We start from the raw sequence: 16216 nt of genomic DNA on the forward strand, positions 1-16216 counted from the left end.
GCGAATCATGACTTTTAATATTCCAACGTGGTATTTTCAGTTGATCCTAAATTTGTATTGTTGGGAATAAAGAGAGCTCAGTTTTTATCATATTAAGAAAAACTGTATTGTTTCTCCCAGTGAATATGTTGCAGCTTCAAGGCAGGGATGACTCCGGGAGTTGCTTTCTCACTGCATGTGCTTTATTTCACAATCAGATAAATGACAAAAACATATAGCAGCTTCTCTTCAACTTCTAGCCCTTTGCTGCGGTGGAAAAAGAACGACTCCAAAACCCCTTCAAGGAACATACGTACACAAGAGTTTTCCTGACACACCCATGAGGCATTCAATGCCGTCTTGTAAATATGAGTACTCTGGCAGAATAACAGTTCAAATGAAAAATACACCAGAACAAATAAGCAAAAAAAGTGTGGGGTACCTTTGAACCAATGAACAGAGTATAACAATTTATACTTTTTAACATAACCCGACCCCGTCAATATCTGTATCTCTCACACTCTCCCCCACTCGAGAAATGTCGTCCCGACATAAATGTACCTTTCAACAATACATAGAGAACAATAGAATGGCATGGACTATTTACCAGGTTACATTACCTCATTTTTTTAAAAGTTACCCAAACTACCGTGCACTGTAGATGTGTATACTCCTGCTATAATCAGTATAGCTTTTTTTTTTTTTAGTCCAACATTCGATCTATCAAATTACCATGCTATTTGTACTCTCCTGTAAGGGCATTAACGTTGTCGACATCTCATCTGAAGACTAAGCATCTTCCCTTTACTCATACACATGTTCGGCCTGCAATCCATGTGTCACAATATTACAATCAACATAGGTACATTTGTTACCATTTGAAATAGGGGTACAAAGTGTAAACATTATATCTTCCTCTTTTACCAAGGTCGCCAGTAACCTTGAATATTCACACATTTGGTGGCCACTATTCTTTCTTCAAGACTTGGTTGTCCAAGTTTACTATAGGTCAAAGTCTGTGGTCTCCTCCTTTCTCTCTTTGGGTATGGACTTGGCTGGTCTGTTTCCAAAGCCTCTTCGACATCAGAGCTGCTGTCCACCTCCCCTGCACCCACAATAGCCACATCCTCTGGTTCCATATTGTCCATCTTCTCCTCATCAGTTTGGCTGGGGCCCCCCTGGTCATCTCCTGACAGGTGAGGAAACTCATCTGGCTCACCCCCGTCCCTTAGTGGCATAAACTCTGCTGCTGTGGGGTCCAATGTAGGTGAACACTGAGGCACAGGATAAGGCCAGGTGAAAACTGCATCAGAAAACTCATCTGTGTCCTCCTCCTCCTCACTCCCCACTTGTGTCTGAGTCATGCATGTTTGTTTCCGTTTGTTATAATGTCTTTTCCTCGTTTTAGTACTAGTTACAGTTGCCTCCTTATCTGCTTGGAGTGGAAGGAAATCGCAAGGCAACAACATATTCCTGTGCAAAATCCTTGTCCTGCCTTTACCATTCTCTGGCTCTAACTCAAACACAGGACTGTCCTGCCCCTTTTGTCTTTTAATGATGTAGATGTTGTCTTCCCAATAGGAGCGGATTTTACCTGGTCCACCCCTCTCCACAACATTTCTAACAAGGACACGACTCCCTAGTTGAAGTGATGGACCATGCACACTTTTGTTGTATTGCTTTTTACCTCGATCAGCCGACTTAGCTGCATTTTTGGAGGCGACCATGTAAGCCTCAGCCATTCTCCTTCTCCATCTGTCAACATAGTCCTGGTAGGAGCCTGAACTGTCCTCCTGCTCAATGCCAAAGAGAAGGTCGACCGGTAAACGTGGTGACCTACCAAACATTAGGAGAAAAGGAGGATAGCCAGTGGCCTCATTAACAGTACAATTGTAGGCATGTACCACTTTATGGAGGTGGCTTTTCCAGTCTCTTTTCTGTTCCTCTGTTAGTGTTCTTAACATAGAGAGCAGGGTCCTGTTGAATCTTTCAGTCTGCCCATTTCCTTGGGGGTGATAAGGAGTAGTGTGTGACCCTTTAACACCAGCCAGTTCTTTTAAATGGTGCAATAGTCTATTCTCAAACTCTCGCCCCAAATCGTGGTGTAATTTTTCTGGAAAACCAAACCTGAGACAATAGTCATTGAATAGTTTTTCTGCTACAGTCTTTGCTGACTTATTTGTAGTTGCGTAGGCCTGAGCGAAGCGGGTGTAGTGGTCCATAACTACAAGTATGTATTCACACCCCCCCTTGCATTCCTCTAGGTGCAAAAAGTCAACTGAAACCAACTGAAATGGGTGAGTGGTCTCTATGCTTAACATAGGTGCCCGTGCCTGCCTGTTTGGCTTCCTCTGTTTGAGACACTCACAAACATTACTGACAAAGTGTTCAATGTCTCTTTGCATCTTGGGCCAAAAGAAACGATCCCGAATTAAATTTAGGGTCCTTTCTGATCCCAAGTGACCCATCTGTTTGTGTAGTTCTTTGAGCACTAGTGGGTGGTAAACTGAGGGGAGAACTAGTTGTTTTTTGTGTCGAGTCTCTCTGAACATAGTTCCATCCTCTCTGATTTTTAGTTTGCTCCACTCTCTAGCCAATGCTTTAAACTCAGTGCTCTCAGTCTTAATTTCCTGTGTGGTGGGCCTCTTGTTTTGCCTTACAGACTCATACATTTTACCTATCACGGGGTCTTGCCGCTGTGCTGCACAGATTTCCTCTCTCGGTATTGGCTGAATCATGTCCAACAGTTCCTCTGCTTGTGTTTGATGCTGAAGAGTGTGGAAGGAGACAGCGTTAAACATCAGAGCTTCTGTTTGCTGCACTAATATGCCCTGCTGTGAGGCTGCAACCACGTCCTGGCTAACCGTTTGTGTACAGCAGTTCATATAGTCCTCAAAATCGAGGGGCATCCTGGATAAAAAATCTGCATCTGCATTTGTTTTTCCTGGCCTGTATTTTATTGTAAAGTTGAAATCTGCGAGCTCAGCCACCCAACGCTGACCTGATGCATTCAACTTTGCTGTCGTTAACACATAGGTGAGTGGATTATTATCTGTATAAACCACAAAAGATGGCGCATGCAGCAAATAATCTCTGAAGCGCTCACAGACAGCCCATTTGAGAGCTAAAAACTCCAGTTTGCCAGCATGCATGTGGTAATTTTTTTCTGGTGGGGTTAATGTTCTAGATCCATAAGCTATAACCCTTAACTTGCCATTACTGCGCTGGTAGAGCACTGCTCCTAACCCTGCTTGGGAAGCATCAGTATGAAGCACAAATGGTTGGTCTAGGTCAGGGTAGCCTAGGATCGGAGGACTGGCCAGCTTATTGACTAAGTAAGACAAAACCTGATGGTGCGACTCTGTCCATTTCACAGGGGCTGATGAAGGCAACTGTCCTTTAGCCTGTTTGTTTTTTTCCTTCCTGCTCTTGTTCTGTGTTTTTAAGTCTTGTGGGCTACTTTTAGCATTTGTTTGGACTGCTAGCAGTTCATACAAAGGTTTGGCGATGCATGAAAAGTCCTGTATATAGGCTCTATAATAAGATAGGAAGCCCAAAATCTGTCTCACTTCCCCCACTGTACTAGGGTGTTTCTCTTTAAGTGACATCACGGAGGCCACCTCTGCTGGATCCATACTATGGCCATCTTTTGACACCACTCTACCCAAAAACCTGACCTTAGGCTTGAACAGTTCACATTTCTTAGCAGTAAGTTTGACCCCATGTTTCTGATACCTTTGTAGCACGGCTCTTACATGCTCAACATGGTCCTCAAAAGATTTACTGTGGACCAAATTGTCATCAAGGTACGGTAGACAGATATCATCACGCAGACCCCAAAGGCACTCCTCCATGCTCCTCTGAAACTCTGCTGGGGCGGAGCTGAGTCCGAACGGGATTCTAACCCACTGGTATAAACCCCAGGGGGTGATGAATGCAGTGAGTGGCTGACTGTCTTCGTCTAGGAATCCTTGATGATAAGCCTTTCCCTGGTCTAGTACTGTAAACCAGGAGCTACCAGTAAGGCTGTCCAACATGTCTTGTATCCTAGGAATCGGATGTCTGTCAGGCACCGATTTGCGATTAAGTTCTCGATAATCCACACAAAGTCTGAGGTCACCGGACTTTTTCCTAACACAGACTATCGGTGACGAATAAGGCGACTTGGATTTTGTGACCCACCCCCTATTGATCAAGTCCTGCAGGTAAGCTTTTACTTCCTGATGCAGAGGTTTAGGCACACTATTGTAAGTCTTTTGAACTGGTGTTTGGTCGTTGAGAGTGATGTGCATCCGAAGGCTAGGAATGCAGCCTACCTCATTTTCATCTTTGGCAAAAGCTTTACATTCCTCCCTGAGCATCATCCTCACCGCCACCTGTTGCCCGCTCGTTAGATGGTCTAGAACTACAGGAGGATCCCAAACACCCCTTGTCTCACCTGTGGGGGCTAATGGGACTTCAATACCTGCATCGTCTGCTGTTTTAGTTGGCGTTTCTACAGGTTTTAGGGCAGCTGGGTATATTGCTTTTACGCCCTCAATGTGCCCCAGGACAACACGCGAATCTACAGTAATATTATGGCATGTGGTGTTTGTGACAGATACTGGGACCATGGCTGAGTTGCCCCTTTTTACTTTAAACAGTACTTCCTGCAAATGAAGCCCCTCAGGCAGGCTGGGGTTTAGAACAGGACAAAATAACATTACAGTGTCCTCGTCAGCCTGTATGCGTGTGCGACAGCGAATGGTAGTAGCTTCACTAGGGCCTAAGACAACTTTACTCCGCCCTGTCTTGACTTGGATCTCTTCCGCGGCTGTTCGATGTGTCTCTATCAACTGGATAAAAGTCTTAGCAGATCCGGTGTCAATACCAAAAGCACTACTCACAATGTTTGCAGCACAGTCACTGTTTTTAGAGCCCTGTTGTTTAAGTTGCTCGTTGATGACTTCCTCTATCACATTATATCCAATAATAGGATCCTGAGCTACATTTGGGTCACTAGAGACCAATACAGGCACTAGGAGGCTAGAGCTGGCTGTCTCCACCCCAGTCAGTCTAAACTCTACAGGGACCCACCCCATAAATGGTATCTCTGTCTGATTAGCTGCAAGCCCATTTAATGGTTCTGATCCTAAGAGTTCATCTATCCCCCTGATAGTGGTGTGAGGTAAGTGCTCAACTCTCCAGCTCTCATTTATTACTGTAGCCTGTGCACCCGTGTCCCACAATGCAGTGACTGGTATATTATCAAAAGTGCATCTCACCATTTTCCGCCTACCAATCAGTTTCACAAGTTTTTGTCCTTGCTTATCTGATAGGAGGTCAGAATATCCCATGTATGACAACCACCCCTTTTTCTCTCTTTCACTCAAATGTTGTTCAACTAGCCTCACCGCTTTACATACATGTTTGTGATGGTGCCAGTGTTGTCCCTGACAGGCTTTGGAACAGTAACTGACAGATGAGCAGCCTGCACACCTCTGGAGTGGGGTGCTGACCGACTCTCTCTGGTGGCAGCAACCGCAGCGGCGGGACTCCTGATGTGGTGGTGGGGTCACTGCTGGTCCCGTGGCAGTGGCCCTCTGGCGTTTCCCTGCAGCTGAAGTGGAGCTCGGCATCCTCTGGAGATGTGGCCGGGCTGGCCACACTTAAAGCAGTGGGTGCAGTTGTCTCCCTCTCCGTTGCTCTGGCAGGTCCTGCAGCCTTTCTTCCTCCGGGTGTCCGCGGCAGCATCTGATGTCCTCTTTGTAGCCTGCGACTTGCCAGCGTTCAGGGAGGCAAGAACCATCTGCCTTACCCCTGCAACCTCGTTCCTCAGCTCTTTCACTAGGTCATGCATTTCGGGTGGAGGATGATTCTTCTTATCTTCCTTGGTGGCGGGGATCTGTGAGCTGCTGCGTGGTTCATCCCTAGTATGTAGCTCATTGATCCTTGGTGGTTTTGTATTGTTCCTCTTTAACTTGTTCAGTCTTTCTGTCTCGAGACTGGCAGCTTCATTTAGTTTCTCAATCAGCATTTCATCAGTCACATCTGGGTTGTCAAGAAGGCCAATACTTACCAATGTTCGCTATCATCAATCTTTATATTACAAAAAAGGGCCATAAGGATAATCCATAAAACTGGTTACAGAGATCATACAAATCCACTATTCTTAAAATCAAAAATTCTAAAATTCACAGATCTGGTTCATTTTCTCACTGCACAAATTATGTATAAAGCAATAAATAACCTGCTTCCTGACAATATTCTAAAACTGTTTTCTAAAAGGGAACGGGGATACAATTTGAGGGGGGAATTAATTTTAAAACATCCTTATATCCGCACAACATTAAAAAGTTTTTGCATCTCTGTGTGTGGAGTGAAGCTGTGGAACAGACTAAGTAAAGATATGAAGCAATGTCCGAGCATGGTGCAGTTTAAAAAGCGGTTTAAGGATATGGTTTTTACAGGGTACAGGGAGGAGGTAGAGAGTTGATAGGGTGTTCTTGTCCAATATTTTCATGTGTGCGCGGGTGCACGGGTATGTTGGTATGGGTATATATATCTGTAGGTTGTGTATCCTTTGAGGTGTTACTGGGGTTATTGAAAATGTGTATATGTGTGTATGTGTATATACGTAGGTATGGATAGATAGAAACATAGATATATATATATATATATATATATATATATATATATAAATTAATAAAAAAAAAAAAAAATACACATAACATATAATGTAATTGCAAGGAGGTATTTCTGTAGTCTATTCATTACTACATAGTGGAAAAGGGGTGGGATTAAATAAGCTTATGCTTCTTCCTGCTCCTTTTTGAACATGAAAGTTATTTGTAGTTGTGGTTGCTCGTTTTCCTTTTGTTTTGCTTTGTTTATTTGTCTCTTTGAATTCTATGTTGTTGTACTTTTTTAACATGTTCAAAATAAAGATTCAATAATAATAATAATAAAAAAAGGGCTTTAATCTGGAACTTTATGTTGTCATTTTGTAGCCCAGTACCCACTGATCTCAAAAACTTCCTTTTTACCAGGTCCCGACTGTAGTGTTCTGCTTCTTTGTCCTTGGATGCGTACAGGAGGCGATCTTTAAGCTCAATGGCTCTGAATAAAAAGTCTTGAGCTGACTCTTTTGGATCTTGAGAAATATTTATCAGTTTTTGGTACAAATCAGATGTGTCATCTTCTCTGTAATGTCCTTTCAATATTGTCTTTAACTGTGTGAGTGTCAAATCAGTCTTTATTTCAAGCATATCACGCAGTTTGAGACCCGGATTGATAGCTCTTATCACTGCTTCAATAACTTCTGACTCACTGTGGCCTTTGCGGAGTCCATTTTCCATCTGATGCAGCAGGTTGGTATAGGACAGCCGATCGCGCTGCCCTCCCTCCCCTATTTGGCCACAGATGCGAAACTCCCTGCGAATAGTCACCTCTGGTACTTTAGAAGACGGCAGGTTCTGGCCGAGGCTCAGGGCAGCGTCTGCCATCTTGAGTTTCTGCCCTATCGCTCTAATTTCTTCCTGCAGCTCGTCATACTTGTCTCTTCCGTCTGAAGGGCGGGAAAAATCACTCTCGGCCGCATTGTCTTTAGCTTTATATTCGCCCAAAAACAATAAAAGTTCTTTCACAAACTGTACAGCATCGTCTTGTGTATAACTGTTTTCCACCTCGTCCAGTTTATGTTCTATAACTTTCATCAGGTGGCGTCTGGAAGTGTCTTTTGTGGGCTCATCTAGCGGTGTAGCAAAGCCTTTCACATTATAACCCACTTCTATGAGCTGATCACGACTTAGCTGGCAGAGTGTGGCGGTGATCTTATCTCGTAGGGCTTCTACCTCCATTGTGGGTACTCACAAGCTTGTCTTTAGTCCGTCAGATTTCAGGTCCGGTGCTTGGAGAAAGGTTTTTCTTCAGCGGTGCGGTAGCGCTAACGTTAGCTGCTAATGACGCTAACCAGGCCTCTGCTTCACTCACGCGCTGGTAGTTCTTCGAACCTTCCTCCTGGCTGGCTCGCCATGATATGTTGCAGCTTCAAGGCAGGGATGACTCCGGGAGTTGCTTTCTCACTGCATGTGCTTTATTTCACAATCAGATAAATGACAAAAACATATAGCAGCTTCTCTTCAACTTCTAGCCCTTTGCTGCGGTGGAAAAAGAACGACTCCAAAACCCCTTCAAGGAACATACGTACACAAGAGTTTTCCTGACACACCCATGAGGCATTCAATGCCGTCTTGTAAATATGAGTACTCTGGCAGAATAACAGTTCAAATGAAAAATACACCAGAACAAATAAGCAAAAAAAGTGTGGGGTACCTTTGAACCAATGAACAGAGTATAACAATTTATACTTTTTAACATAACCCGACCCCGTCAATATCTGTATCTCTCACAAATACTTTTAATTGATCCTTTAACATCTGGTATCTAAATATTTCTGAGCTGCTGCCCATCAGTTGGTGGTCCACAGTTGCTTCAGAACAAAGCAAAACAAAAACAAAAAGAATTTAAATATTTACTTAAAACAAACATATTTTTTCTGGATCTGTTTGTATCAGTCAAAGTAAATAAATTATATGCAAAAGTTTATATAAGTCTGTGAGTAAAACACAGATCTGACAACAACACTAAAGAACATCTAAATATTAGTTTAACTGAACTTACCTGACTAGCTTAATGTAATAATGCGATGCATTGTATTTGTTACTTAAGATGATGTGAGGGAAAGGAAAAAGTAAGTGATAAGAACTGCGGACATGACCTGACTTACTCTGTGACCTGCCTTCTTAATTCAGCATTTCTTTTCAATGTAATAGTTTAAACACGCCCACATTGCCTAAACTATTTTTATTAAAAATGAAAAGCAAACAAATAAAACATTAAAAAAGTGTTCTACGGCCTGTGCTCATCAGTCTACATTTTAAACATAAAGCAGGAGCAGAAAACCAAGACTTATTGAGAGACTCTGTGTGATAAAAGCTGCATGCATACTTGTGGTTTGAATGGTGACCCTTTTTGTGTTTCACTTCTTTCTGTGTGCAGTGACAGTGATCTCTCTTTTTATGGTGAAACATAACATGACACCTTTACTCACAGCTACCGAACACATTTCAAAAAGTAAAATTACAGAATTGGTTTGAAAGTTTTATTATCATTAAATTGATAGGCAACTTGTTTCTTTTGTCTCTCTTTGCAGCTCTATTGTAGTCACATGCTGCCTGGTCAGTGTTCACACGTTCTGAGCACTTACAGGAAACATGGTCAGTGTAGGTTGTGTCTGTTTACATCTTGGTAGAGTAGAAGAGTTTGTCTGAAAGCTGCCTGCTGAGTTGACAGAGGATGAATAGAGAAAAAAACAAAACAAACAGAAGCTATGTTGGTGTAGGTGATGCTATTAGGAGTCTCTTGTGGAGAGCTGTATTTAATTGTTTGAAACGTGCAGCAGTTGTGGTATCAAGTGTGGTCACTGAATCGATTTTGATGTCACCCTTAGTGTTACGCTCTGCAGCTTAAAGATTGAGCTATACTTAAAATAAATAAAAATAATATACGTCATTATAAGTTTTACTTTGACGTACACTTGCCTGAATTTTGATATTAAGGGTAAATTTTTGGGGGGTATAATTTAGACTGTTGTTTGTGGATAATTACTGTTTACACTTATCACGTGTAAGGAGTCACTCAGATAGCTGAAGACTGTATCAGCACACACTGAACAGTGAGGAGAGATGGAAGTATTTTGTGGCTACTTTGCTCTTCCTTAGATTCTATTAAGAATGAACAGAACAGAACTGTTCTGTTGGCAAACTAAATAATATATCACAAAATATCAAGTACATGTATTTTGTTCTTTCCCTGTTTCTTTTTAGAGACTATAAAAATGACAGAGATTCTGATTTAAAATCTAAACTCATGTGTGTGTGTTTCTCTCAGCTCCTGTGTCCTCTGTCCTGCTGGTCTCTGAGTGTCTGTCCCAGGGAGAGATGAGGGTGTCCTGCTCCTCTGAGGGAGGGGACAGTCCTCAGTACAGCTGGACTCTGCATGGACGCACACTGACAGATGCTGAGATCCTTCCTGGAAGCAATGAGAGCAACATCATCACTCTGAAACAGCACGTCTCAGGAAATCTGATCTGCTCAGTCAAAAACAACGTCAGCAATCTCTCCAAAGAAGAGAGGATATCTACTTGTGGTGAGTAAGAACATGATATAAAAATATCTTAAGAGTTATGATCTTTACATTTGTCATAAATTATTTGTTTCTTCAGGATTCATTGTCATTAACTGCACATTATCTGATGGGACACACATGACAAAGTGGCTGCTTGAAGCCAAAAATACCCTATGTAAACCTTCCTGTCGTTTTCGGGTCAAATCTGACCAATTTACAAATTTAAAAACTCATAATTATTGTGTTTTACATCCGATTGCCTCTTATGACATCGTCCACACTATGCACTTGAACATATAAAAGTGATGACCACTTCTTTTGTTGAATTTTGAGTGTTTTAATCAACTTTGTTTCATCTGTGGTGTTCCCGGTCAAAAGTGAAATGAATGGGAATTCACACTCACACACACACACACACACACACACACACACACACAACCACACACACACACCCCGTTTGTCCTCTGACCCCCTGAATTGTCCAATGAATGACAATATGAAAGATCCACTTTTATGACCTACTGAACAACCCGCTGAATGGCCCACTGAATGACCACTGAACGACCCATAAACCCACCGACTGAACTGAATTTCGTGGTGAAAAATGTTTCTTATGTTAATTTAAGAGCTGTTAAAACCGACTGGTCACTTGTGACCCGGATTACTAAAGTAAGGGGGGTGGGGGTGCACACAACCAGAGGCCCTATAACAGTCTCTGACACTGCTCTGGGTAAGGATTCAATCCGCCAGTAATATCACTTACTCTATAAAATGACTCCCTCTACACCGAAGAACAAGTGAACCCTAACGAGATTTTTGTGTCTTTGGACAGATAACTCCTTGCTTATATTTGGTTTGAGAGCAGTCTTGGCAATTTTCTTCTTAATTGGGATTTTCATCTACTTTGCTTGGAAGAAAAAGAAAATTGAAAAAGTGGAAGCCCCTGCTGTCTGTGAAGGTTCTCAGTCATCCAGGTCATCGTAGTCAAAGGAGTTTGCAAAGAAAAGCGTCTGGACTTCTTTAAGTTGCTTGAAGACGTTTCACCTCTCATCCGAGAAGCTTCTTCAGTTCTAAGGTCAAATGGCCGAGAGTCCCAGATTTAAACCCAGTGGGAGTATCCCCCCAAGGAGGGACAAAGGACCCCCTGGTGATCCTCTAATCACATGCGCCAAGGTGTGAAAGCGGGTGTGGGACCTAATCAGCCAGGGTTGACAGCCCCTGCTGTCCCACAAATGAAGGAATATCCAGAAACTCTGTTCTGATGGCTGAAATGAGTTCTACTTCTTGCAGTGCATAGTGCTACCTTTCATCTTTCTGTGGTTGTGAAAATAGCATTTAGAATGACATTTATCTATTGTTTTTATTCACTAATCATGTTTTAATTTTTAGCAACATAAACTGTATTCCCATGGGAAGCTCTGAGTTTTTTCTGCATTTTTTTCAGTGGAAACTGATATAACAAATGTTGTGATTGTAAGTAGTCTTTTCATTTCTCACATTCATTTTCACATAATACATACTAAAAAAATACTCAACCGACCAGAAACTGCTGTTTGTACTAAATTGTATTCAAGGATTGTCAGACTGTTTACAAGTGCTTGGAATTAACAGCACTGATAATATTCTGTCCTGCATCGATCATCTGGGACAACATGTATTCACCACCTTCACAGCTTATTTGTACTTCAAGCTAACGAAAAGGAAGTTTAAAAAACATGGCCGGAGTCTCTAAAGTTTGCCAGGCTATTGACAATAAATAAATGTGTAAATAGAGTATACAAAATAGTGTAAAAATCCTATATCAAAATATTGTGTTGTAAATAAAGTTTATTATGCTAAATATCTATGTATGTTCATATATGGTCTGAGTCTAATTTTGTTTTTTGTTGTGTTCTTCCTCTTGGCCAGGGTTGTCCAACCCCACGCCTCAAGGGCTGGTGTCCTGCAGGTTTTAGATATCACTCCGTGTGAACACACATGAATCAAATGATTAGTTAATTCAGGCCTCTGGAGAATTTCAAGACATGTTGAGGAGGTCATTTAGCCATTTAAGTCAGCTGTGTTGGATCAAGGACACATCTAAAACCTGCAGGACACTGGCCCTTGAAGCCTGGAGTTGGCCACCCCTGCTCTAAGCAGTGTCCCTCATGCTGTGTGCCCTGCGATCCATTTATCCCACCATGTGAGCCTAGTTCAATAATTCCAGTTTCCACATTGATTGGATTATTTACTATTATGTATTTTAGTTTTTGTTTGTTTAATAATAAAGCTGAGTTTAACTTCTATCTTTGGGTCTTAACCTGCCTGCTATACGGCCACTGTGACACAGGAAGCATGATGTTTAGAGTGCGAAACAATAGCACAATGTGACTGTTCATATTTGATCAAGTTGTACAGTTTCAGAGCTTCTGCTTATAAGAAGATCTGTCTACTTGCTTTGCCATGTTTTGAAAATTCAACCAGCAATTTTGTAAACAAAACATCTCAAAACCTTTGTTTTTAAATGGATACATGGACTGATACTGTGATGAGGTCAGAAACTGCAATAGATTTCAAACTTATATGACCACTGTAAAACTGTTACCTGTTAAATAGGTCAGTACAAGAAAGTGTGGATAATGATCATAATTATTATTACAGCAAGTGTAAAATACCCTAAAACACAATTTCATATCAAGAGCTGTTTCTGTTGGGTTTCTCTAATACCTTTAGGGCCTGATCTTTGTGGATAAATTGCTTTGAGAGGTCCAATGAAAACTGCAGTCAATAAAATCACATTAAACTGAACATGGTCAGACAAAGCTTTAACTGGCCAAGAACAAATGTTACAGCAGCATTATTAATATGTATCACTGGAGGGAGCCATTAAGTGAGAGATTTACAATAATTGTCTTGGTTTTATGCCTTCAATGTTCAGGTCTTAAAATGAAATGAGAAGCACTCAGAGTGTGCAAACCTCTAATAAGACATCTGCTTTTAAAGGAATAGTATTGTACTCATTTTGTTTTCTTTGTTTCCTTTAAATGTTTTTGAAAAGTTTGTAGTGCAATAAAATTGAATAGAATAGCCCTTTATTGTCATTGTACATGTACAACAAAATTGTGGGTGCTCCACACCACCTGTACATGAACAAAATGGAGAAAAGATGGAGAGAACATGTTAATGGAGGATTTTTAGTGACTTATCAACCACAGCACATTGACCATTGGAGGTTTCACAAGCAACAAGTTGAATAATGAAAAACCTAAGCCAACTCCACCCTTTTTTGCATAGCCTAGCACACCTGACAACAATGGTGTGGGGGGTCTGGGTGGAGGCACAGGAGAGACACATAGCTACTCTCAGCTCATGCTTGAAGGTGACAGTTTGTGGCAATAATGTTCACTTTCTTGGGTTGTCAGGACAAGTGGTTAAAAAATGTTTACTTTATTGATAATTTGCCTGTTCAAGTTATGTTTTGCGTGGAATGTTCTGTGATCATGACTTGTGTTTCTATAAATGATTCTATGGTTGTTATTATTCTTTGTCAAAAACATGCAGTGGTTGTTCAGCAGAGCATGAAGAAACTTTCGATATTTGCATACACTATATACTACCATGGAAGCCACATCTTGTGACATGAGCATGATGTTTTATTTAGTTTTATCTGGGCATTTGCTTATACTGAACCTGCATGACTTTCTCATGTTTGTTTTCACTGGTTTTAACAGTGTTAAAAGTCAGCTGTTGTGAGAATTCCTGACAACAATTGTGAAAATAGGCTTTTACAGTTATTTTGTACTTTTTTCCTCTTTTTTTTACAATAGGAGACTACTTCAGTTCTTTGCGGTGCAGAACGCCACTAAGGGAACACTTGATCAAGTGATGAAAATACATCTATTGAAGGTAGAAAAATGTAGAGAATATGAACAGTTCTGTCTGTTCTGTCTGTTCTTTTTTCCTTGAAAGCACAGATGGTTTCTATTGAGGCAATTCAGTGAATTTAGGGCACATGCACCACTCTCACTGATGACATGATGTTGCTCACCAAACAGTTTCTCTCTTGTCTCCCCTGTGGGACATGGTCAACGAGGGCCCTCCCTACTGCTCCCCAGGATGGGGGAACTTGATTCCAGGGTGTGACTACTGGGTATTCTGTTGACCTCCTCCTTTGGGGTTTGCGGTCTGGGGTATTTAACCCCTTTAGCATGGGGGAGGGGCTGCCAGGTGTCGGGCAGTTCTCGTATGGTTGGGACTCTTTTCTTGACTCATGGTGGGAGGGTCAACTTATGGTGGGGTAGGTTCTCTGCCTCTGGTTCTCTAATGTTCTCACCCTTTAGCCGTGAGTGCTTCATCTGGGCATCCCTCTTCCCTCTGCTGTGGTGGACACGTATTTGTCATCAAGACCTGTGCCTTGGGTCTTGAGTACTCTTGCACTGCAGATGACCCTGGTATTCTGGTCTTTCTCGGCCAGCCTCTAGCTCCTGGGGTGAGTGTTATTGTGCCTACTCACCCTTATTATCAAGTAGAGAAAGTGAAAGAGAAAGTCCAAAGTGGCAGAGAATATGTAAGGGTGGTGCGGGACATTTATGAGGACAGCAAGGAAGTTCTGTTGTATGCAGTAGGACTGAAAGATGGGTTTGAGGTGGGGATTGAACCCCTCCATGCTTGTAGTGGTGATAGATTGGTTGATAGATGAAGTCGGGCAAGAATGTCTGTGGACTACGAGGGTTGCAGATGACACTGGAATCTGTGGTGAGAGTATTAAGCAGGTGGAATTCAATTCAATTCAGTGTTATTTATTTATATAGCACCACATCACAACAAAAGTTGCCTCAGTCCACATTATATTGTATGGTAAAAACCCTACAGTAATACAAAGAAATGATATGACCCCTGTTCAAGTGCTTTGTGACAGAGTGACCCCTTTTAACAGGACGAAACCTCCAGCAGAACAAGGCCTAGAGAGGGGCGTCCATCTGTCGCGACCAGCCAAGGGGGAGCAGATGAAGACAGGACAAAGAGACACTGTAGACGAGAGCCAAAGATTAATAAAAACTAATAATTAAATCCAGATTGGTGAGACAGACATAGTGAAATGGAGTCTGAAGTGGTGGAGATATGCTCTTGAGAGCATAAGAGTGAAATTCATTAGAAACAAGACATAATGCATGTGTGTGGATGTCAGGGAGATGGGTGAAAAGGTAAAAAATGCAACAAGAATAGTGAGAGTGCATGAATTTAAATGACAAAAAATAGGTTAGGAAGAGAGGAGGTGAGGAAAAGAGTGGTGACAGGGTGAAGTGGGTGTAGATGAGTGTCTGGGGTGATATGTTACAGAAGGATAGCAGCAAGAGTGAAAGGGAAGCTTTATGAGATGGTGAGACCTGCTATGAAGTATGGTTTAGGGAGTGTGGCACTGTAAAAAAGCGCAGAGCTAAAGGTTTCAGAGCTGAAGATGTTTCAATTTCCTCTGGGAGTAACCAGGATGGACAGAACTAAAAATGAGTATATGAGAAGGACAGCTCAGGTTGAGCATTATGAAGAGAAAGTTAGAGTTAGTGTTAGGGATGCAAAAGTGGGGTCAGATTATGTCTGCTCTCCCCCTCACTTCTCACCGCCATGAGCTGCTTCACTTTTTGCCTACGAGCATGTCTAGCGATTTAGCTGGACATGTGCTGCAGCGATTGTGAAGTGGAGACTGCAGCTGCTGAGAGTCCACTACTGCTGAACCTTTGGATGGCCAATCTGACCACTACCGGCACACTTTTGCACCGGAGGTTTTCATAAAGCTTATATTTTGGTATTTCCGTTGATCCGTACAATAAATTTGCAATAAATTAGCTAAATATTTAGTTTCCTGTAACATTTAGATTTAACATTAAACATTTAGATTTAAATATAATATTTAGATTTAACATTAAACATTTAGATTAAAATATAATATTTAGATTTAACATTTAGATTTGACATTTAAAATTGGGTTTTAAAAATGAAAAGTTACAAATATTTTACTAAATGTTGTAAAAAATGACTCGAAAAAACATGTTTTTGTAAGGTTTTGAGCTAAATGTGGAAAAATGTTGCCATT

At 41.6% G+C, this 16216-nt stretch overlaps 1 protein-coding gene across 1 annotated transcript in view; it reads left to right on the forward strand.

Annotated features, from left to right (window-relative positions):
* The window catches only part of LOC102075817 (hemicentin-1), a 34277-nt gene extending 20251 nt beyond the window's left edge, over positions 1-14026 (forward strand). The window contains exons 5-6 of the mRNA XM_019366606.2: positions 9910-10167; positions 13953-14026. Of these exons, the coding sequence (XP_019222151.1) occupies positions 9910-10167; positions 13953-14011 (317 nt within the window). The 3' untranslated portion in view covers positions 14012-14026. The remainder of the gene's footprint in view (positions 1-9909; positions 10168-13952) is intronic.
* Positions 14027-16216: the final 2190 nt, after the last annotated feature.

The sequence above is a fragment of the Oreochromis niloticus genome, linkage group LG2 (assembly GCF_001858045.2).
Source record: "Oreochromis niloticus isolate F11D_XX linkage group LG2, O_niloticus_UMD_NMBU, whole genome shotgun sequence".
In the NCBI taxonomy this organism is placed as follows: domain Eukaryota; kingdom Metazoa; phylum Chordata; class Actinopteri; order Cichliformes; family Cichlidae; genus Oreochromis; species Oreochromis niloticus.